Raw genomic sequence first — 26370 nt, forward strand, 5'->3', positions numbered from 1 at the left:
GGCTAATGTTTTCGGCGCCTACGATATTTCCTCTCACGACCTATCGCAAAATCAACATCAAAATTATTCCGCATTTATTTTTTGTGTGGAACACAAAAAATCAAATTTCAGTCTTATTTTACATTTTTTTCATTCTTAGGAATGTCTAAATTCAGTTAAACTTGCAATTCCGTATTATATTTATAAATCTTTATAACATTATACAAAAAATAGATTTTTCTTAAAAATTGAAATTTTGCCGGGAATGGGGCTTTAATACCATGGAAAGAAAACTTTACATTCACCATAGAGGGATACTACTGAAGTTTCCATGAAGAGATATCACTGAAAGCACCATTGTGGAAATCATTGATGTTAATATAGAGAATACTATTGAATGGTACTATGGATGGCATACAAACGAAACACCATAGAACGAACCATTAGGAGAAATTACTACAGAAGGCACCATTACTAATATGGACAAATATCATTGAATCTACCATGGAAGAACACGATAAGCTAACATGAGTATAGCAAATATGAGCAAATCAAAAGACAACAATTTTACCTTTCTGAGGCCTCTTCTGTGGTTCGTATGGTACTGAGTAGTCATTCTCTGGTGGCTGAGCAATCTGGCTGGAAGGGGCATCAAATGTACTATCTTGTGGTAAACTATAGCAATCCTCCTGCTCCAAGGCTTTGCGGATATCTTTGGGGTCGCTGTAATCATCTAGCACTACGGTTGTCTATAAAACAAATTTCAACAAAAATCTCTCATAATTTGTAATGTATTTGACTTAAAATTATTTAAAGAGCATCTAAGGTCTAACAGGATGAGCTGAGCCAGATGGATTGCCCTCATAAGGTAAGATAATAAAACACAATTAACATAGATATAAAAGAAGGGTTTGAAGATACTATAGTGTGAGTACTAATATAAACCTTCCTTTTACAGTACTACTGCACTTTGGTTTATAATAGTAGCAGGCTACAAATGGGTATTTCAAAAACCAAGAGAGCAGGCCTTATTAAATTTAAGCACTATAAGCTATTTATACTGTATATATTTTTGGCATCTAAAAATAATTGCTTGGCCAAAAACATTAAAATCCCCTTATTATGACTTGAAATTAAAAAGGTGTGAGGTTTTATTATACCGTATGTCTGAACTGACATAAGGGTCACTTACTCGGATAATAAAATAAGGCAATGGATTCTTCTTTGAAAGAAATGATAAAATGTAACAAAAAAATGTATTAAAAAAATGATGGAATTATACCGTATGTCTGAACTGACATAAGGGTCACTTACTCGGATAATAAAATAAGGCAATGGATTCTTCTTTGAAAGAAATGATAAAATGTCAAAAAAAATGTATTAAAAAAATGATGGAGGATTTCTCGGAGATGGGCTACTACTACATAATGGAGGCAATGGATATCACTGAACCTGCTATTCAGAGCTGGAGGAATAGTATCAATCATTAATTAAGTATAGTTATAACAATATGTACTACCTTTCACTTTTTATTAACATAGGGAAGTGTGTCAATGTCTTTTTCTTTTATTAATTCAACTGGCAACAACGCTTGAGTATTGAAACAAAATTACCAATAAATATTTCACTTTCAGCTCATTTTTACTTTGTATTCTCATTAAATCCAAAAAAAATAATCATATTAATTCTCGGGGTGATAATAACCAATTTCGTTTCACAAGTTCATCCTTGTAGATTGTCTAGCAAATGGCTACACACACTTCCAGCTGGTCTAATACACATTATATTATCAGCACTTATAAAGCATAAGGAGCATAGACACCCCATATGTGCAGTAGTGATGATATATGATTGGTTTTCATTCCAGGTCTATGCAGTCACTTATCTATTTATAGTAACAGCGTGGTGACAAAGTGGATATCATCACTTAGCACAATGGCAATTCCAGGTTTGGTGATTCATTTGCAATATGCGAAAACCTATGTTCTGTTTTTTTTTTCTTGAAACAGTTGATGTGGTCAAAACCATTGTTTTCCCAGAAACAGAAACAGTTGGTTATGCATTCAATTAAAAATGTGATGGAGCAAATATGCTGGGCACTTTGTGTCTTTCAAAAATCACAGAAATGAAAATGAAACAATTAATTATGTATTCATTATTTGCTGAGAATTATAAGCACTTAGTAATTCTGCAATATTTCCAAACAGCCTCACCCTTTCTTTAATTTATGAATAATATCTCTGATTTGTTATATCACTATGTAGATATATTACAGTATTATGAAATATTATATTGAATTGCTTAGTTGTATATTTAAATTGATTAGTTTTTAATTAGAAATTAAAACATTTTTTTAACAATAATTTTACTGTGTTGCTTGCATAGACCCAACTAAAATCATTTTAAATCAGTGAAATCAAGGAATGTTTTTAATCTGTCTCATTGGAAATTTGTATGCTTTTGATCCTTTAAAAAATTATAAATTTCTTGTTTTAAATGAATTTATGAGGCATTCATAAAAAATAGTTGTATGCCCATACTGTACTGTATATATAGTCATGATGTATTTATATAAGGTAATGACATGATGTGATGTCATCATGACCATATTTATTTATTTATTTTGGACAGGGCTTTATACTCCTAAGTGGAGCTAGACAAACAATCAGACATCCTCTGACTTGAACTACGACCTTTTAAATACATACTATGCCACATGCTCCCACAAAATTAAGACATTTGTATTTGATATAAAAAAAAATAAACAGAACATTTTAAAAATTATTTATATTTAGCTATAAATATTTAGGCCTTATTATGTTTCAAAAATATCAATTTATATAAATTTCTCATCTATTAAATAAATGATGATATAGAGGTCATTGAACAAGACGACTGAATAATTAAACAAATCAGTACGTTAGTATTAAATTATATTAAAACATTAACACAATTGTATGCTAATTCATTTCTATAAATCCATCAATACATCAATACAATCCAGAAATATACAAAATTTGACTTTTTGTTAAATTATAATGTTCCAAAATCCCACAGCAACGCTATACTATTTTGGGAGGCTATAGTGCAGTGATATTTGGAAGCAGCACTTATTATTATAATAGCTTATAGATTTATTGTCCATCTTTAAAAAAAAAAAAAAATGTTCATTTATATTTTATTAATAAAGCTATCAATTTTCAATGAGACAATTCAGTTTTTGCTGACATTTTACTAAAAAAAGTTAATAGCCAAGTTGATCCAATATATTCAACAAAAAGAATGGTATTGTTTAAAAATGCGTCTGTTAAGGTATATTCTCACGTATAAGGCGTCAGCGTATAAGACAAACATCGAGTTTGATCATATTTTAACCTTCGTCTTATATGCAAGCATAATTATATGGTAGTTGATTAGGAAATAACATAATGTTCTAATTTTGAATACTGTACCATTAATCTAAAATCCTTTAAACCAAATCTCTTGATGAGGCCTTGTTAATGAGTGCTTAGGGTTTTTGTTTTGTGCCAATTAATGATCCTGGCCTTAAACTGGATTTAACCAATGACGGACATGAATTGGCAAAACAATGCAGATACCAAGGCCTTCACAATACTACTACAGCCTGAAAGATGTAATACTAAGAATTCGCACAAGGACTTGTTCATATCACCCTCCCCAGGCAAAAATAATGATTTCAGTGATTTAATACACTATAGGTATTCACAATATCATATACTGTAGGCCTAAAGCAATATAATAGTGTATAGGAGGTTATATAAATTTTCCTTAATAACATCATTATCTATTAACTACAGTATGTCAACAACATCAAAGCATAATTCTATACAGTACCTTGATTCAGCTACTATATTTAGTAATCTGACAAAAACTGTTTATTTGTATAAAATTTTTTTACCATGGGGACACTCGTCCAGTTTTCTATTCATCAGGGCAATTTCAAGCGTTCATTAACAATGGCAATTGTTTGTATTTGAAGAGAGTATGGTGGAACAGCAAAAAGGAAATATTCTTTGAAGCACATGTTCCTGGTTAAAATAAATCACTTTTGTACATGGGTAGGTCATTTAACTCTAATTATCTCCGTTTACAGATAGAACATTAAGCCATAGGTCCAGTGTACACAATGGCTCAGTGCATTAAAAAGAACTTGGTACAGTTAATTAAGAAGAAATTAGGGGATTGTTTCACTGGTTACTGAGCAATTTAACTTCCTGTCTTGTCCATGTTAATGTAAAAATTACTTGTATAATGAAATTGAAAATAAATTACCAACTAAATTGAAGGAAATTGATGCTTTTAGAGATACACTTTTTTGAATTTCTGAATTACACATAATGAATGTTTAAGCAATCTGTAAAATGCGACCTGTATATTAAACTTTTACCTCTACAGAAGAGACGTTACCCCACATACGATATACAGTACATAGCCGAGTAATCATACTGTACTTCCCATATAATTGTAATGGCTTCCATATGGAGGGTATAATAACTTATTACTTTAAAAGGTATCAAAATACATGGAAGCATCTATGGTAAAGCTGTTGAAAGGGTTCGGATCTCAAGCAGACAACTTACTTGGCAAGGGACTTTATCAAAGTAGTCGCCACTCAGTGGTAAGTGGGTAGCCTGGTATATTACCAAAACTGCAACATAATAGAATATACTGTACTCTCCCAAAAAACAAGGTATGTGTTTGATGCATACTATGTTAAAATGTTCATAATATGCATTGCTTTTTTGCCAAATAAATATTGAATTAAATGCCTAAGCAACTTTTAGCATCACATGTATTATGAGCGTCCATTGAATGTACTACTGTACTATACTGTACATGTACTAAGTATATTTTGTAAAAGTGACTATTTTGAGGATAAACACTAGTCTATTAAGCTTTAGCATAGGAGTTGTTATGTTAGAATATAAGGAAATCCTTGACTCTGAACCCATAATCCAGTTATTATTTATTATTGTTTACAGTTGTTTTTAGCAAACAGTGAAAACAAATTCTTGGCATTTCAAAGATTTAAGATATAATTCAATTATCAATTATCAATATAATTTTTTTACATGAGTTTTTTTAAGCAATGAGAAAAAAAATAATGTGTTGTTTGTTTTAGAAACTTCTTTATATTGTATATAGGAGGGAGGTTGACTCAGAAGATAGCAAATCCACAATCCAATTATTTAAAAAAATGTTACATATTAAAGCTAGTGTTGACAGTGAAAAAGATTTTGAAGTGATCGAACCATGAATATTACATACCATAATCACTAGGCTACACTGTACAGATCCTTTGTAATTTATAGTATAGGAGTTACAGGTGCACTGACAGTTGAATAGCTCTGCTGAATACAACTTTAAAGATTGATCATTTGTCAGGTCAGGTCAAAAGCAAAACATAGGGGGTGTGATTACTGTATGATTGTTTGTATTTGTACTAAACGGTATTGCTTATAAATGGATGTTATTGATAAAATTTCAGTATGACTTCAGCATGATTGAATTCAAACCATGATTGTATAGTACAGTATAAATAGCTATACTACTGTATATTATTCACTATCAATCATAAGAAATATAATGGATAGGTAAGATAGGTAGATAAAATATGTAGAAGATTGATGGATTGATGGACAGATGAATAGATAAATTACACTAAGTAGAGGTAAATTACACAAAAAAATGTATGTACTATTAATCAACAGAAACAAAATTCAAAAATATATGAAACAGATATATAAATATATTTGCTTTCACATAAACATTGATACAACAGTATCATGTTATAAAGGTTTGGAGGTGGAATTGTTAATGTGTAACCAATGTCCTAAGAATCGAACATGGGTACCGTAAGAACCACGCCAAAAAGTCTGAGCACCATCCATAATGCCTCAGCACCGCAACAACCATGCCACAATCTCATTATCCACCATGTACTACCTACAATACTCCGGCACTCTGACCACCACACACCAACATCTTACTGCACAGTATCTACCATCTTACAGATTTGAATCAAAATGTAATTAAAATAACAGAAAATTTGAAGAAATTCATCTACTTGTGTGAAGCTATATTGAGTGGTTACTGTACGATACATGCCTATAGATATTAATGACTACGGTTTAAATTTTACATTATACAGTTTGTACTGCAAAATGCAAATTTATTTCAAGCATCTAAAATTAACTCTACTATCAAACCACACAATGAGACATTGTTTTACAGAGTACCAATAGTTCTATCCTGTAAGTGAATTAGCGAAAGTAAAAAAAAAATTACGTGACATCACAACTGAGACCAGGTCACATGATCGTGGGTGGAATAGAAACAAATTTAGTATTTGTTTTATGCTTCAAGTTTCAACAAGTGAAATTATAATTCTGTTGCATTTTAAAGTAGCTCTATCGAACAAAATGAGAACTCTAAATTGTAGAAATAGAATGCATACAGTTTATTATACAGTAGCCCTCTTGCTTATGGTACAATCTACAGTGAAAATATTCCGTAGTGATTCTTACAATAGTCTTAATAAATAACTAAACCAGGAAATAATATGCAATAGAAAAAAAATAATGAAAAATAGCAAATAGACAGAACCAGTTCAATTTCATTACTGCTCTACTGGAAGACTGAAATAAAATTTCAATACACAATTACATTTTCTGAGATATTTGGTAAATTGGTCATGCATGCAATTATGGCCCATGTGAATGTTACATAGTGTAGCACACACTATAAACTGCAACCAATGATTTTAAATAAGTCAACTCATGTTTGAAGATACAAACATAACAAGTACCATGAGTTCTGTATTCGCAATACTGTATTGAATTAAAGCTATGTAGACCTATCAGTGTCAGTGTGCGTCGACTGCTACACAAGGCTTGTGGCCACCAAGAGTATACTGGATTTATTTTTTTTATTCCCAGAATGATTCTTAGAATGGACAAAGATTTTTAGTTTGGTTTCATTCATGTTACATAAAAAGCAAGTTTGATGAGTTTTATTCTCATATATTCTTTAATTTAATTGTGCAATGTGGGAACCAGGTGACAAAACTAATATTAATAGAATTGAAAGCATCCAACGTAGAGCCACCAGCATAATTATGTTTAAAAAAGATGGTGACTGGGACACACATTATGAAGATAGGCTGAAACGCTTAACATATTAAGCATAGAAGATATTTTTAAATATCACCGGCTTGGTCTTGGTTTCAAAGTTCTTCATAATGTGCGTCCCCCAACATTAACAGAGTTTGTTCATAAGAGTGAGCGTTGTGAGGGTAGGCTTATTCACTGGAAAGCCAAAAGCAATATTTTTCTTAATTCTGCTTTCGTGTCCTTTCCCAGGCTCTGGGAAGAACTACCTCCTCTACTTCAAAACTCTGTTAATGTTTCCTGTTTTAAGAATAATTTAATTAAGCATTTTATTTCATTTTATATTTCTGATTAGTTCTGATTGTTTTTGTGTATTTCATTTTATATGAAGGATAGGGAGCAAATATTGTTCGGGCTTTCGCCCATTCCCTATCCGGGCAGTGCATGATGTTTTTCTCTTATATGCTTTTTGCCAAATAAATATTATTATTAATTACTGTGTAAAGCAATGAAGTATTTTTGTTTGTAATATTAACAATAGCTTTTGTGACTAATTGAGTCAATTTGTTAATACACAATTACAGTATAATGTTGGCTTATTTGCTAGTTACTCATTTATAAACAGAAGTCTATTAATATCAAATAGTTCAAATGCATCCATTGTGAAAGAATCTGTTAATTATTACATGGTATCCTTCAATTAACAATAGGCCTGCCACTACCACCCAGATTAATAGAACATTCCTCTAGAACAGACCAACATTATTTTCACAGTTCCTAGGATCATCTACATTATTTACCTTAGTTTAAATATCTCTTTCTTTCATAATTTCCTTTTTTATGGTGGATTAAATCATTAAAGCAGGCTACACACAAATGCTGTTATATAGGAATTCTCTACCAGTCCAATTGTTGTGAGCATAATATATTTTGACCCTATACAAGGTTAGACCAGAACGCCTGCTCAATTAATTCCATACACAGTAGCTAGACACAATTGAGTTTGAATAATATGGACAGCTAGTAACAGGAAGTTTCTTGTCACAATAAATCACATCAACAAATAATATAATTTCATTAAACAAATTAATAGAAAAAAATGACTATTATTATAATATTAAATTAATACCGGTAGTAAAGAATAATTAATAACATAACAACAGTAATAATAACAAATAACTTGAAAACAATCTACAATCCAAGATTGAAAAAAAAATTTTTAGAAATAACATAAACATTATTAATAATAGTAGTAACAATAGTAATAACAGGTTTAACATAACAATAATAGTAATAATAATAAAATATTAAAAATGCCAATCTTTCTTATATTGTTGATTGATAAATATTAAAATATTACAGGACAAAAGTGGAATGAATGAACAAGAATTGAAAAAAGAATTTTTTTATAAAAAGGTAATCATTGAAATATTTTGGCTTAATCAAGAAATATCAAAACAAAGTAAATTATCATAATTATTCATTATTATAGAACAGATTTCAAATTTTACATAGTGAAATTTTTTATCCCTATCATTGGAAAAAGGAAAAAAAAGCAAGCAATAATTGGGTGTAAAAGTCCTTCAGTTTAAGTGATCAAGGTGTGGTAATGAAGTAACCACTTTGAAGTCAAATGACAATTGGACAAAAGTGGTCTCAGCAGGCATTCTTAGCCTCCGGGACAACAGCTATATTATTAACTATAACAGAAAGAAAATAACAGAAATAACCAAGTACTAAATAATGAAGTTTACAGTACTTACAAATTTCCAATTTATAATTGAGTTGATTATGTGGCTAGCCATTGTCTTAGTTTATATCAATACAAAATTATAATACGACTACTTGGACACTTATCAAGATTGTGACCAACCAGACCTACTTTATAGGTTTTACAGTATCCACAAACAGGATATCACGTCATACCTTTCTTGTGCTAGTCATCTTCTTGATATTCCATATGAAATAGTAATCCCACTAAATGCGTCAGTACAGTAACTGCTTGTGGCTTGGTTACACTGCTCCTAATGGAACTAATCTCATATGGTGGTTGATTTATAGAAATAACACAAACCAAAACAAAACAAAGTTTCCATTCTGTCGTGGAGCCTGGATTTTTTCTTGTAGGTTTCACAATGACGTCAGAAAAATCTCGCCAAATATGTGTCATTGCTTTTCATGGAAGATAGATGTTGTATTACCATATACTGTACTGCAAATAAGCATTACTGAATTGCTTTTTATATTTTTATTAATTTTCACTTAATATTAAATTACTGAAGTTTCTAGTGTCTAAAACTAGTTTCTCTAGTCCTGACATTTTACTTTCTCAATTTATTCAGCTTTTAATCATCCAATTAAATGTTTTTAGGTTTTAGAGTATAGGTTTGTACTGTACTATCATTCACTTTTACACTCAGCATATTTTACAAATTCTTATTCAAAGCATATAGAGTAGGACAGTTGTGTCGTCACGACGCCAGGTGGCGCTCTCTGTTGTCAACAGACGTTGGTTACCGTTCATTACATCTGAATGACTTCATAGGGTTTCTGGAATAGGCATTTTAAAATCTAATATTTTACCATCAAAATGTACTAAAAACACAAAAGCTCACATTATATTAGTTATCGAACACACATTTAATCATCAATTAAAATTTACAAAGAAAAAATGTAAGATACAACATCTTAATAATTACGTTAGAAATTAAGATCAATGGTTTGTCAGTGAAGAAAATGGTGTCCAGTTGAATTCTTTTTGCAATGGAGTAGTATCACATGGTATGTGACGTAACACTGTAGTACTCTATTGCATGTTTGTAAAGAATGTAAGATACCTGAAAATAGCAACACCATAAAAACAGTTGAGTTATTAAAGATCTTCCATTCGGAGACTCTAACAAAAGAAGTGAAAATCTTCATAACATGCTTATCAATATCAGCTGTCCACATCGTGGAATGAGATACATCTCTTTGAAAAAAATGTATTCATTCATTTTTTTTAAAATATTAATATTCAATGGATTTATTAGTTTTAAAAAGTAAGCAACTCAATAAAAACAACACCAACTTTCATAAATTTGAAGAAATTTGACAGTTATCCCATCATGCTTCCAACATGACCTTCATTAAACATCCTGGATGTACTTCCCATCTATCCATTTGCCATGACCTAAATAATATCCAGGAATCAACAATAGCATCATAAGAAACAGCAAAGACCCGGAATTATTATGTTGAAGAGTGAAACCAATTACTTATTAAGTAGTTACACAACCTTGAGAAAAACATGTCCTATTTAATGGGAATTTAATGAAGGTAAGAGCATGCTAATTTGCCCTCTAAACTTAATGTACCCACAGTCATCAAAGACTCTTGATATTGACACTTACAATAATAAAAATTCAACAGAATTTGTAAAGAATAAAAAATGTATGCATGGAAGCAGTTTGGCAACTTTGAAGTAGCAGGTTCGAAGCCTTTACTGAACAAGTCCCTTGTGTCCTTTGGCAAATCATCTATAATGCTTAAATTGAATTTTTTGTGAGATTTTTTAACTAAGCAATACATTTCAGCAGCAAATAAAATTAAAGCAAAATGACCATTTTATTTTCAAACCAAATATGAAGAGTAAAGTTTAATAAAAAGGACAAATGTAGTACAATAAAAAGAAAGCTGATTATTTATGGGGAGGGAGTGGTTGTGAAAAGGGGAATGGTATGAAACGTCATGATCCAATTACATAAAACAGCATCAAAACCTATTATCATTATTATTTTAACTTGTTAGAAAAATTAATTATTTTCATTATCAACATGTTAATTGATTTTCCCTTGAAGTTTTCTGTCGTACATACTGATGCACTTTCGAGGGAACTCAAGCACTGTACAGTTCAAATTTATACAGTTTACTTACAGTAGCCTTCAAGTCTTGTTCAAACAGAAATTGGAACAGAAATTTATGCAATTATTGAATTGCAATGCAAAGATTTGCCATAAAGTACAATCACCAATAATTGGCCTTTGGCACAGTATCCAGGTTAGTCATGTAATGATATAAATACAATCATATTTTTGTGTTTATGTTTGTAAAGACATATCAAATAATTTTACACTTTTAACCTTGTATACTATAGTGTTCTTATAAATACTACTTGTATTTTTAGTATTTTACACACCATAACTATTTGGTGTTTTACACTGTCACATTTTGAATATTTTATTTAACAAATTGCAACTGGATTGTGATGTGGAAGTACAGATGACAAACAAAAATATTTCCGTCTAGTTAGTAGTAACAAATCATGCCAGGCATCATTTTATCCCCTATGCACATAATATTGTGATGAAATCATTTGGGTGGCCATGTTAGCCTACAGTAGACAGGAATAAATAATGTGATAGAGAGCATTTTACAGACTAACTTGATTATTGTAAATATAACCCCAAGTTATTGTTCATGCAGTGAACTTTTTCAAGTGACCACTTGCTATGGTCATTATATCAAAATACCCATGGAACACAAGCAGTACTCATCTTTGTAGAAAAGTGTTTCATAATGTTGCGGCCCAACGCAGGTGGTGCAAATGTGCAAAAAAATGCTGTGCCCAGGCACATATCTAACCTTTCATTTCAAAACTAGTAACGTTAACTTGGAAGCTAAATTAGTTGGTAAGGTGCTTTCCCTTTTATTCTTTGGATCATAGGTTAGATTGCTGCATTTTAAATTACCAGTATTTCAGATCCAATTTCAGGTATAATTCCAAACTTTCATTCCGGGAACCTTTTAAGGAAGCTAGAACTTGGTGGCTAGACAAGGACTGGTCAAAAATTTAGTAAGTCTTTGTCAATCAAGGATTTATATGAATGTGAATTTCTTTGAAATTCCAGGATTTTTCAACTGATCATGTAGAAGAACTGTAGGCCTAACTTAATCAGTTATCCTTAATTTCCACAGGCATTAATTTCAATCTCAAGGGAAATGTTTGGACTCTTTTTGTTTTTGTTTCATGATTCACATGCATTACTATACACTTTTTACTTCAAGTTTTGGATTATGTATGTGTGATCTCTATCAGTAATTCAGAGTGCAAATGCAGGTAAATGAGCAACATTCTAAATAAAGTCATGATTCACAGATCTTTGCATCATGTAAATTAACTACGGAGTTTGCGATGATGATTAATCTGAAGTAGATACCCTCTTATTACTCGAATAACCATTATGTACGTATTAGTCATCTTTCAGAGTTAACAGTTTCCAATTTAAAGTACAAAGTTGACTTACATTGGCAGAAATTTTTAATGACCTAACATATTTACATTCTGTCTATGTATGATGCAACAGACCCTGTTATTGCTTGCTCAAAAATATAAACATTACATCCTACATAATATTCACACCATTATATAAAATCTGTGAATTGTGAAACAAGAATTTTGTTTACATTTCACTATCTGAAGTCTACAATTCCAGAACTATCTATCACTTTTCACACCTGGATTCAACTTTAACCCCTAATATTCAGAAGGAGGTAGGAATGCATGGATGGCTAGATGTGTTGATAGTTTATTAAAGATGGTGAATGCAGATTTCAATTAAAAACATTGTTTTACAAAAGGTTGTGACTACTGAATATAACATTCAACCTAAAAATTACAATTAACTCTAGAAAAGCTAAAAGATGTACAAGCTGGACTGCACAAGCCTGAGCTGAATACGCAATTATGTCAATTTCCAATCAGGCAGTCTCTAATGCCATAGAGAGAATTATAAACAAATATTTTAATCCATTGTAATAGTGGGAAACCAATTAAATAATAAAAATGTCCATCATGATTTAAGATTGATTGATGAAGATGGAAATAAACTGACCAGAATTGGTTGTAAACTAAGTGGAGCAAAGAAAATATGCTATAGGAAATCAACCAGTGAATTTTGAGTGTCCTGATGTTTTGCTCATTACTATCATCGGATTTGATGATTGTATTTATTTGATGTCTTTTCAAAACTTATCAATATACAGGTAAGTAAATTAAAAGATAAAGTAAATAGATACATCAGTGTGTGAAGCACTATTTTTACATGGGATTTATGAGAGGTTAGCAGCCCACTGCCTCAAATTTGCTAAAGGCCTTTCTCTTACTAATCATTCTGCTGATCAGATTCCCCCTACCCGACAACAATCTCTTGGTAGAAGTCTACACAATGGAAGTAATTATTCACAGCTTAAATGCAAAACCAAAAGATTTTCTAATAGTCCCATACCATTTACATTCAATTACTCAATTTCTCTTAATCCCTCCTCCCCCATTAGTCTCCCTGGCGATTGAGGCACTGGCTGCTCCCCTCTCTTAGAACAATCAAGTTATCAAGTTGCTCCACTTGCACAACTTTGTGTGTATATAATAGTCAATTGCTTGCAGCAAAGTGTTCTAATAAAAAAAGGCCATGAAGGCAAGGAACATGCAAGTGTTGTTTACAGTTGCATTGTAGTAGCTACACTTGTGTCTATAAAATGTTAATGCACACCTTAATTTTTTAGTCAGTTTCCTCAATTATGTGTTTAAGTACTTCAAAGGTGAATGAATACTGTAGGTTACTCATCAGATTTTTTTTTTTCTCAACCACTTATGGAACTTACTGCCAGCTTTCATTTTAAACACAATATAACTTCTCAAAAAAAAAAAAAAATACTCCGCTTCTGCATGCAAGCCACACCTCGTAAAAAAAATTTAACAAAAAATTCATTATTTATATGATGAGATAGCAAATCCAAGAACTGAACAACCAGTCCATCTGTAGTTAACTAGGGCATTCACCCATATTTAAAACTAGGTCATCCACCTGTTGTTAACTAGGCCATTCACTTTTAAATAATATGACAAACACACTAAAAAATTAGTGGTTAAAGAATAAAATACATTCAAAAAATCTCTTTCCATACTTGTGCTGTACTAACTAAGCCTTGTATCAGAGAAAGCTAGACACACAATGCACCGTGGACAGCTCCATCTTCGCTCTCTATGATGTCTGATTGTTGGTGGATGTCGGAGCAGAGTGCCATTAATATTCTTGTTGGTGGACGGCAGAGCAGGCTGTCCTTAAAATTAATCCGTTGTGCGCGCCACGTCACTCTGTGTTCTTACTGCAATCATGTTAGCAAACTATCGTATGTGTAGTATAGTGTTTTTTTTAATGGTGGTACAGTATATTAGAATTTAAAGAGAAAATATTGATATTGCAAGGATACAACTAATTTACATTTGGATAGGAAGGCAGGTACTAAGCTAGAACAATTTTAAGGTTTTAATTTTAAACAACCAGGAAAACATGTTTGGTTGACCTTTTTAAAATAAATGGTTCTTTTAAGGTAGAGGATGCTGTAGGTAAGAAATAACGTTTAAAAAAAATTATGTGTATTTAGGCTATGATAAATGCATTTTACTGTACAGTTACAAAATTTTGACCTTGATTTCAACATCTGGAACTAGACTATCTGTCCTTATTCTATCTATTTGTTGAGGTCATCTTCTAGCTTATACGAATTATCAATTACAAATTTGTATTCCTATTTATGACCCACTCACTGACCTGGTTTACAGATGGAGGAAGTAGGAATACTATCCATAATCTAGTTAAAGTTTAAACTTTAAGAATCCACTACCATTATTGTGTTGTCCACTACCATTATTGTATTTTAACAAAATATTTGTTTTTAATCCAGCAAATTACAAATCTTGCTAATAAATTTGCTATCCTAAATCATATTTTTTCTTTAATGTTTTATTTTATAAACAGAGGCTTTTTTTTCTTATTATCCCAGATAGTAAACTGATGTTCATGGGTCCTTTTAAATTACGAATTTCAATGCAATGGCTTTTTTCTTATTATCCCAGATAGTAAGCGGATGTTCATGGGTCCTTTTAAATTAAGAATTTCAATGCAATGAATATAAATGTGCCATAAGACATAGATAATGGTAAATGGCATTGAACTGCTTACAAACTCACACACAGTATAATAATGACATCAACTTTGAACTTAGTGCTGAACCAAATAAATGACAACAGCAACAGTAACATTAAAACTTAAAATTACAAACTATAATTCTAATTTATAATTTCACCAAAATTTTAATATTAATAACTACAGGACTTCCACTAATAGTGATCACACCATTACTGAAGTTGAAACATAATTACCGCTTTTTAGGCCAGAATCTATGACCTCAATTAACCTTTCACATTATTGCCTTCTTTAATACTGTACCATCACTGTTGTCATCAAGATCACTCTACACGCTCAGAGATAATGAAAAACTGACAGATTACCACAAATTAGCTGGCCTACAGTTATGTCTAATTGGTTAGTTGACCACTGGATGATACACTCTAACCCCTTGACCACTTAATGTAACACCTGCTACGTCTTTTTAATGGCACCAACTTAATATTTCTCCTCAATCCTTATGCCTAGCGCTGAAGTGGCTTTCTCATTTTAATTAGTCCACATTGTTCTAAGCCAAGAAAACATCCTAAAGTTGTTTATTGTACCATAAACTTTATTTAAATTTACTTCCTATCTTGTCAGATATTGTTATTAGTAATTGAAAATAAATTCTTTGTTCTGAATTATTAAAGTATACTGTATTTAGATTAAATGAGAATTTTGTTCATAAATTTAATACTGACTAGTAATACGGTTTAAATTTTATGAAATTTGTTCCAGGGCATTACATTTCCACAGTACAGTAGGTCTCAATGAAATAAAATTGTTTTAGAGTTCAGTATTCATGGAAGTAAACTCTGTATATTATTTGCACTATCTGAATTTCTATTACACAAAAATACCTCTGTAAAGATTAAATGAATTTGAAGTTTGTAAGTTACATTCTTGCGTGACTGAATTAATCCGGGCATTGCTCTATCGATGAATTATACTGTACAGTAGAAGACATTTGCGATGATTAACGGCAAATTAAATTTGGTAAACAAACCTCTCTCCGAGTATATACATAAGCCATTGTATGTTAGATATTGTGCCCGTCCATCCGTGCAAATCTTGGACATTTCTCGTACATTGTATGTGCTCGTCACGATATTAATTGAAAAGCAAGACCGTAGACGATTAGATTAAGGTTAGATCCTTTTATGGTTCAATTTCAAGGAAATTACTGTATAGTGCTATTCTTATAAAACATTTACAAATCCACCATTCTACAGTATACAATCTATTTCTAGAACTGTAAATTGCAATTTTTAATTATGTCCCAAAGACTAAATGAATCTATCACGATCATAAGTGGATTTATTTGGTGTGAATACCCAGGAAGGATAACTGACAAAAGTCCTCAAAGACTTATTTCCATTGGGATTCTTTTAGTGGTGGTTAGACATTACTGTACACAGGGATAAAATTCCCTACTCTTCTCAAAAGAGTGTTCTACTGGGTTCTGAAATGCACACACAAGCTATAGTATCAAACAAGACGTCTCATTCGAAAGATGGTGCACATTTTTATACTTGCAGTTCAGACAGCTAGCTGAAACACAAAGACAACAGCACACGGAATTGAATGGGTACCAAAGAATCTTGAAAATTCTTCAGCACAAACAGTGACCACCAATTATTGAGCTATGCTACTCTATTGTGTCACTTCCCACAAAACAAAACTTCATGATAAACATGCCTGATACAATTTTAAAAAAAACTGACAACTTTAACTTGAAACAATATTATTATATTTTTGAACTTATTGAAAACAGTTCATAGCAAATAAAATAATGTGAGGATACATCCAATAGCCTATCAATAGTCTTATTCAAAAAATATTTTGTTGTGTTGGTGCTCATCAAAAGTACAAAAATCAAGATGAACTGTTTCTAATAAAGTACATTCTAATACATTTAACCTTTTAGTCATATTACAGAAGTAATTAAAACCAGTGTAGTAAATGCTTAAAAAACATGTGATCAATAAAAACTGACAACGAAGAATACTGTATTGTCCGACCAGACATAACGACCTACAACAATTGACTGGAGAGCTTGGAGTGAGCGGTTTATTGCCCAAAGTTCTAAAAGCAACCATGATTCTTCAGCTGACCAAAGGCCGGAAACTTTGTTCATGTCAGTGCAACTGCCCCACCCTATTTTGGATGTGTCGGTGCAAGTGGATGTCCAAAACTGCAACAGGGAGGACCTTCCCTTGTACAACCTGTTGTAGTTGTTGCGGGATCGCTTGTGGTTCGCGCTAGACGCCAACTGTTCTATTATTTTTCGAGTGGTGTTCTCTTTTGTGGGACAGAAGGTATTTAGTTGGTTTGTCAAACGTAAGTATTCAGAAATGTAGATATATTTTTACCCTAGTTGCTCCCTCCCCAAACTACCAGCATGTCCTATACATTTTTATGGATGGACATTCAACATTCTATGCCTGGGGTTCTTAACTTAGAATAGGGGCCAAAATTGTTCATTGAATAGTTTTAAGGGCCAGGGCAAGATGTGTAATTTGGCACGTAGCACCATCCGAGCAGCACAGGGTTTGGAGGGGGATGTCAGCCTTCCCAAATAAAGTATTTTTTGAAAATAATAAGCTGCTAGACGCTCATACAGGGCATCTTGACCTTAAGAAAGTTACCCTTGCCATATATGGAACTACACACTACAGGCAGAAGAGTGCCGCCATGCTATCGCACTAGGTCGGCTAGACCTGAAACATCAAGCAAGCGACTGTGCGAGGAGCCGAAAGTGTTACGATTTCTTTTCTTGGCTGTTTGTTGCGATAGTTCTTCCGATTTGATTGATTAAATTCTAAAATTCGTTGGGAAATATATAGGCCTAGTCGGCAAAACAGAATGCACAATTATTAAGGTTAGAAATCTAGGCCAAAGCCGAACGGAAAATATTATTATCGGCTTTTTCTCGTAAGCTGTATAAAACACACTCATGGACAGCTGGTTGAGAACAACCCCTGTTCTATGCCTTACAGTATGTAAACCTAATATTTGATTTTTTTTTTCTTTTCTGAAAAGGTTAGCTGAGCTATGTATTCAGATCATACTCAAAATGTGTTACATTGTACCTGAGCTTGTAATTAATATTATAAATAACATCTCTCAAGAACCCAGAATTCACACACAAAACCATAACCTACTTTAGCTATCAGCTCAGCTTGGTTAAGAAAAATGGCAAGTCACACATTGAAATAATTTTCATCAACTGTAATCAAAAGAATAATAAATAAAACAATAATATGATGCGAAAACAGTTGAAGCCTATTGATTTTAACCCATATATTGTGTGGGTGTAGCCATTAGACTTGTCAATTACTTCCTTCTTGTTTCACTATTTTATTCCATATTGGCTCAAGTCCAGGACACTGGCTATATTTATCTATCTGAAGTGAAGTGAATCTACTGTACAGTTGTACAGTAGTAGGCAAGCTAGCAACGTGCTGCGAGCATAATTTAATCTATATCTTACTCAAAAGTGGAACAAGAGGAGAAGGCACGGCAAACAAATATTGAATATCTAAATTTTTGAAACTATGAGAGTATAATTTGTTATTTTGTCATAAAGCTCTTTTGTGTTCAGTGTAAAGATTTTCTTGGCCAAAGATGCCGTACAATAGTACCCCTGACCATCACCAAAAACTTAAATCTAGGCTATATTTCAGCTTTTCCTATTGTTCAATACTAAATGTTTTTATGTTATCCAATCCAAAGCACTGAAGTCCTAAAATAACTGGTATAAAAACAGACAGAATGGAATGAATGATTATAGAGGAATAATGTTTAACAATGGTCTGATATACTGTATCCTAAAATAATCTTAACTAGATTAATTATTAAAAATCACATTTTTTGATCATTAACCATCAATTACAATAAACGCATTACTACATGATATCTTTGTAAACACTTCAAAGGTAATTACAATAAACATAGAGCAGACAGTCAGTCTGGTTTAATATTGTTAAGGAGTCTACATCAATATGAAGGTACAGGCTTAAGAAAACAACTTGAAAATAACAGAACTAATAAAGTGAAACTAACAGACTTGCTCCACAACTAGTAGATGAATTTTACAGTGGTTTGAATACACTTGGCAATGGTATCTTACTCTACCGAGTAATAATACCTGTTATGACCTTTCACCTGTATAGCACAACTGAACTTCCAGAATCAAAATTGACAAATTATGAAATGTTGCATCTAAAGAATATTGATTAGTCAACCGTGAAAATGATTGTGGGTGGGTACCATAATATGTCTACTGATAAACTATGTGTAAATGCTTGGAAAAAAAGCGTGCCGTAGCAAGCGAAAACGTATAAAATGTTTTGATACGTGCTTCACTGATTCCATGCATTCATACAGTACAGTTTTAAATTAACTAGATCGACTTCATATTAATTTATCCTAAAATGTTCTACAGTACAACTGTAAAAATTTATAAGCAGACATTTACACAATAATCAACAATACATGGCTAGTCACTACCACTAGTAATTTAAGTCACTATCCTTTTAAATATGAATGAAAAATAAAATTGATTAAGCCAATTTGAGGCCCTATGCAAAGGATAGTAACGGTATTATTCAAATGCAGATCTGTTTTAATTGACAAAGAAATATTTTCCTGTTCTCATTTTTAAATGAAAACTAATTAACAACCTACATCATACAGTGTAGGCTATTCAAAAATGGCTGTGGATGTACTCAGGTCAATATTCCTCAGGATATGCCCTGGGCATTTCTTGGTAATATGTGGTAAAAATAGCCAAGAAGTTGCATTAAATCTGTGAAAAAGCATAGTTTTTTATTGGCTATTTCTAGATTTATCAATGATTATTATATATACAACAGAAGATTATTTATAAAAACTAAAAGACCTACTTTAAATCTCATCAGAACAAAAAAATAATCAAAATAGTAACAATATGCCGTAATATTGTGATATCGTAATACTGTAAATCGGATCAGCCCACGACTGTGGATAGTAAGAACTCTTGTTCCAACTAATGCTAAACAGGCCAAACTTAAGTTTCATTTGTTATGATAAAATACATATACATCCATTGGCAACACAGTGTCTGGCGTGATTTTGCACCTTTTTTGTCAAGGTACTGGTACCTATTAATTAATTTGTAACCCACACATCAAAACATGCAAAAATATATTCCTTTAAATACTTTAATCAGGACATTCTTTACAGTATTATTTTTTAATTTTTACAATTATCCACATGCGTGGAGGTATGCTTGCAGAAAACACAAAGATTTATTTTAAATGTTTTTTTTAAATATATTTATTGAGGGTGCTGTAGTCCTGATGGCAAAGCCTACTGTACAAGAATGTTATGGTAATAACTAAAGATTTTCGCTGTTCATATGATAACACCATTATTTGCCATCAGCTTAGTTTTGTTCTTCTCCCAGATAAAGTCTATCACATAACCAGGTGGATCAATCTTTTATCATTTTAAATGACTCTTTCACAGTAGTGAACTGTGCTCTCTGAAATCAGTGAGACCACATTTAGGCCTACTGTAAATGGGATTGTACTGTAAATCACTATACAAACACTACAAATAGCTGAATGTAAAGCAAATAAGTTCTGTTTGAACAGATCCACAACTCCTGTGAATTATCAGACAACATTATTTATTAATACCTGTTACTAAGAATAGTCTTGTCAAGAAAGACTATAAATACTTCACACTTGATGTACTTTAATTTTTTTTGTTCAATATACAGCTGTATATACAATAAAATGTGATAAATGTGTCAAATTTCTATACATATTTCCAATCAATCATTGCACAGTAATCTGTGTTGGCCATAAACACACAGAGGAAATATTTGTTTATATTTCATGCTGTTTTCTATTTTTTCTTGCATGCCTTTAATGCAGTCTTCTGAAAAGGATGCAAGCTATATACAAATCTTTATTATTTTAATTATATGACAATATTATTTTACCTTACATTCATTCATACAGTATGTTTCTTGTTAAAAATATATAAACTATGAAGTCTCCTCTCTATCACTGTCATTAGGCTGACATGGCCTGTATTTTCTCACTATCTAATATGTATGCACCCACGATCATTATATTACGTACAGAAACTAAACACCAACACATTATAAAACACAACCAAATTATCGAGACTGTATCGCCTGTATATAACACGGCCACATTAACATTAACGAAATATTGCCACTTATTTGTTTTAATGTTTTTGCGCGAACTATGACCTCTTTATAATCAGACAATGTTGCTTTAAATGTCTATGTCAATATAAATATAATTGCATGGTGCACACAATAGTGTAAGTAGGTCAAGAACTTGATACACATTAATAATTTGAATATTGCCTATACTTACAAAATAAAAATGTTTTTGTTTTCTACTTATTATAACTTATTTAATTTCTATACCTAATATGGGATAAATATGTTATTTTTAAGAGACTTTAAATATTGTACTTGCTTTGGACAATAAAGATAATTGTGTAGATATAGTGAGCATTTGTTTGCCACATGAGTGAGAATGCCTGATTAAGTAGCCATTGTAGAAATCCCTTGAGAGAACAACATCAAGTAAAATAAATCATTTGGAAATAAACCCATTATAAATTGTCCATTTCTTTGTTTCTACTAGACAGACAGAAATGATGGGCAATCAATGTTCACATTATTACCACAAATGTGTCACTCACATAGTATCTGGGAGAAACTACAAGGTTGTACAGGACTTCATGTTTAGTTTTTGCATGAACAAAGGACTGTTTTTTTTTTTGTTTTTTTTTCTCATAAAAGACATGACATGGATTTTCGTATTCTTAAAATTTGAAAATGATTATTCCTGTGCCATTTGGCTGTAGTAGTAGTACTGTAGGCAGAACGGTTTCCCCAGAGTGAGTAGGCCCTAATTGGACACAAAAAATTAAGAAAAAAAAATTGAGTCACAAGATTCATGAATTGGCTATTGTCAGTGGCATTTCCATTTGTTACTTTTCTGGGATAAAATTTGCACAGTGGATTGACATACTGTACTTTTGAATAAAGGTACTATAGTCTCATTCACTAAGCCTAGTAAAGTGACATCCCATATTTAAAAAATCAACTGTATATTTTGATTTTTGTTATAAAATTGTGTAGTTCAAGAGTACTCCTGAAAAATAATTAAATGTCAAACTCAAAACCTGCAGATCCTTTCTCAGACCTGCAGTCAAATCATGTACAGTAATGCTTACAATTAAATCTTTAAATTATTATTGAGTTCTAGATCATGAACAGTCCACTATATATTATGCATATTACAAATGGCAGAGATCAGCTTTGAGGTTGTTGCTTTCGTTGGAGACAATCTGGCAAGAGCTTGCATCACTTGGGAAAACATTGGCGTTTCCTAAATTGATGCAATTCCCAATGAAGTACTTGTCACACAGATAACTCAAGGTTATCGTCGGATACAGGGAAGCTACAGTATGTGTATACGATTCAATTTAACATACTAATTACCTACGCCAGTTATTCAGTGTATTGGAATTTAGGGATGAGAAAATTTCTCAATTCAGATTCAAGGAATGGTAGGAAATTGCAATTCAATGACGGGTATCAATGCCTGATAATGTCAAAGATGCTAAAATGGAAAAGAAAATTGGAATATTGTCCTCTGAAACATATTGAACATTAATTTATTATCTCAGTCACCGTGTGATAGTTCAAACCATTGAAATCCATCAAATATCATCAAATCCATCAAAACTACAAACTGAAATTTTTATCAAGTAGTTACAGTAAGTTTTTTTTTTCTATTTACCAAATACTATATTCATTAACTGCTTGATTTATAGTAATAGAAATTCCCAGAGTACATACTACTGTATTTATAGCTGGATGATAGTTTTTAGAGAAAATGTATTGTCTTTATAATTTGGCTGCAGTTCAAGTTCTCACCCTTAAGGTCAGGGGTTCGAGCCTTTTTCTGTGCATTTTGCTTGTATCTTTCAGGCAAGGCACTTATTCATATTGTCTCTCTCACCATTCTTCGACTTTATGACATTCTCCCAGGGACCTGAGTATTTGTTCTATAGGTGTGTGATCCAATGAAGAGGTAATGAAAAACAGAGGCATTAGCTGGCACGATGTGCTATTTTTAAGACTGACCGACTGATTGACCGACATATCATACATAAAAAGAAACATGCACTGGAAATGGAATGTATTTTTATTAACATTGAAATTTAGTACTCAGGGTTTATAGGACAATGGATATCAGCCAAACAACAGTGGTATCAGTGATGACTCATAAATTATTATTGACAATGAATAATTAACTACAATATTTATATAAGTATTATTCTCATCTGATTCATATGAGATAACATTTTACAAGTGACATCTGCAGCAAGGACTTTCCAAAATATCTCTACCGAAATTACTATCATCTTCACATGCATGTAAATAATACAGTGAAAAACACAGTAAGCTGCAATCTCCGAGCATGTACAAATCCATAGTAAATTTCTCAGTGTGTTACAGGCTACTGTAATCCTAATAGTAGGGAACCTTTGATTGCACGACGACGGTAAGATGTAGAATGTAATGACTTCACTAAAAGTCTTCCGTGCATGCGAAAACGTAAAGTTCTCCTCGTCGTGTGTATTCTAGGACGCAATTTGACCAAATCTATGTATTCAGAGAATGTAGGATGCCCGTTAAGATGGTAACGCTTAAGCGGTTCTGTTCTCGCGTCACGTTGTCTAACAAACTGAAAGCTCCCTTGTAATATAGGATCCTATATGCACCTATAGTAATAATTATTCAGGGTATTGTGATGCCCTATGCTTATAACAAATGAATAATTAGAGCGTTCATTGCTATAATGCCCCATGATGGGAAAGGCGTAGATTGTGGGAAGGTACAGTAATCATAATATGTTGTTAACGTACTATATAGTTGTAGCATAGCTTGGTTGAGGTGCATTATGGGTAAGAGTTTATATTTAGCAGTTAAGAAAAAGAAATGCATCATGGGAAGTTGTAGTTTTTGTGGTTAAGCTACAGTAGAGTGCTACATCATGGGAAACTCTGTAATGGTGGTAGATAATTATGATGACGCAATTGTAGCTAGGTGGTTCAGGTGCATCATGGGTAGTTATAGCCTGATGATTCAGGTGAATCATTAAGTGCAGTAAAACGTCCATTTTACGAATGTCGATTTTACGAATGGTCTTTACACCTGATGACATCATCATCGACCAATTTTTACCGTAAAAAAAGTCAGATTGCGGACGTTTTACAAAGTGATAATGTACAGTATTTTTCTTAATAAAATCAGGTTTATGTATGTATTTATTAATAGTTCGATCTTTTCTTCCATTTCTGGTATAATAATCACTATATTAATGTAATAATCCTAACCAACAATGAACTACCAACGCAATTGAGTGCACATGTTTACAATGACGGACAAGAGTGTTGGGGTCAGCAAATTGACATCATGAATGAATGCTAGATTTGATCGCAAAATGCATGTAAACAACACAATTCGGCGATCTAACAACTAGAACACGATAGAAAAACATACAGATGTTTGAATAAGCGTTAAAATAATGCCAATGATTATTAAAATATTTGGTTTTTATCAAAGGTAAATTCAGCTAGGCTCTAGCGCAGTAGACGATGCTGCTGCTGCACTGTCGGTTTGCGGTTTGTGCTAGGCCTGGCCGCCATCAGCCTATCGGCACTCAATGGCAGGGGACAGCTAGGCCTAGGTATTGGAAACTGACATCTGATCTACCGTAGTTTACGGTTTACTTTTTCAATTTACGAACACCCCTTGGCACCAAGGGGTACGTAAAATGGACTGTAGTTGCATCTTTGTGATCAAGATGCATCATGGGTAGTAAGTTACAGCTTGGTATGTAAGGGTCATCATGGGTTAAAATCATATAGTATATGCTTGTAATTTTTGCTACAACTATAAAAACATCAACTCATTAATATGTATAACCTTTCACAGTAGCATTTCTTCTTCAACTTCTGAATGTGAATGGAACGGAAACTGAAAGTCACATTATTGATGATATGGGACCTACTGTACAGTACTATACTGTATAGTATAAGATCTTGAATCACTGGTTTTTTTTACATTCCTTTGATTGCTTTTAGCAAATAATAAATAAATACTAATGGATGGAAATTTTACATACATTACTAATAGTTATCCAATATATTACTAGTAGTAATATAATATTTAATAAACCTCTATAATGTTAAATTCATTAAGGATTTTTTTTATATCAATATACAGTATAACCAAAAAGAAAGAAAAATCCTTAGATGTAGAAAGATGATGAAAGAAAAATTATCAACATGCTTTAAATTAAATCACTTACATTTTTAATTGTTTTTTTAAAACATGTATTAAATCATTTAAATAAAACATATTGTAATTCTCATAGCAATGTGTAATGTTTAGCTGTGCATATACTATAGTATGCCTACTCTAGATCAATATTTGAATTTTAAAATGAAAGACTTCAATCCACATTACATAACAGTCTATTTTTTGCTTGTTTTGATTTCAAACTGTAACCTTCCCATTACGACATTGAAATATTATTGTTTTAACAAAACAATAATATCAGATCACATCTGTATAATGTTATCGTTGATGACTCAAAAGGCAACATCACAAAGACAACATTAAATTTCTCATTATTCATCACTGCTTTAAGACTTGCATGTCCTTTTAAGGGCAGCCTCCGAGTTGGCTGTATCTGAACATCTGTCGTGTTGTACAGTACACACCTAATCGTCAACATTCTACTTTCCAACCAGAAATCACTTTATACTTTCTCTATTACTGTATGGTCATTGAAAAGCATGTTAAGTATCACTTAAACAAGCTGATGTCATAATTAATTTTGAGCTTACTTTAGTTATACATCAGAATATGAGAAAGAACCCCTTAATTAAAATAATAATAATAATAGGTCAATTTATAGGGCGCAAATAAACATTGTCTCTAAGCACCATGTCATACATATACAAGTCAACATACATATTCATATTCAAGTAAAGAAAAGACAAGGTGAGCTTAAAGAAAAAACAGACAAAAAAGACCAGAGAAAGAAATCAAGAACAGATTAGTGTATCCTAAAAAAATTAACCAGAAAAGGAAAACCACAAAAACAGTGCAGGGATCCAAAACCATTGCACCGTTTCCTTGCAATCACACCTGTGCT

The 26370-nt window shown here is 32.1% G+C and overlaps 1 protein-coding gene across 3 annotated transcripts in view; it reads right to left on the reverse strand.

Annotated features, from left to right (window-relative positions):
• LOC117110246 (SH2 domain-containing adapter protein F-like) overlaps nucleotides 1-26370 on the reverse strand; it is a 43672-nt gene that overhangs the window by 11973 nt on the left and 5329 nt on the right. The window contains exons 1-2 of one of the 3 annotated variants that reach the window (XM_033252878.1): nucleotides 9036-9068; nucleotides 551-728 (exon numbers count right to left, since the gene is read on the reverse strand). In XM_033252878.1, the coding sequence (XP_033108769.1) occupies nucleotides 551-728; nucleotides 9036-9053 (196 nt within the window). In that variant the 5' untranslated portion in view covers nucleotides 9054-9068. The other 2 variants (XM_033252877.1, XM_033252876.1) reach the window with 2 other exon arrangements.

This window comes from Anneissia japonica, unplaced genomic scaffold (assembly GCF_011630105.1).
Source record: "Anneissia japonica isolate Jap-2015-1 unplaced genomic scaffold, ASM1163010v1 scaffold673_len1821605_cov196, whole genome shotgun sequence".
NCBI classification, from domain to species: domain Eukaryota; kingdom Metazoa; phylum Echinodermata; class Crinoidea; order Comatulida; family Comatulidae; genus Anneissia; species Anneissia japonica.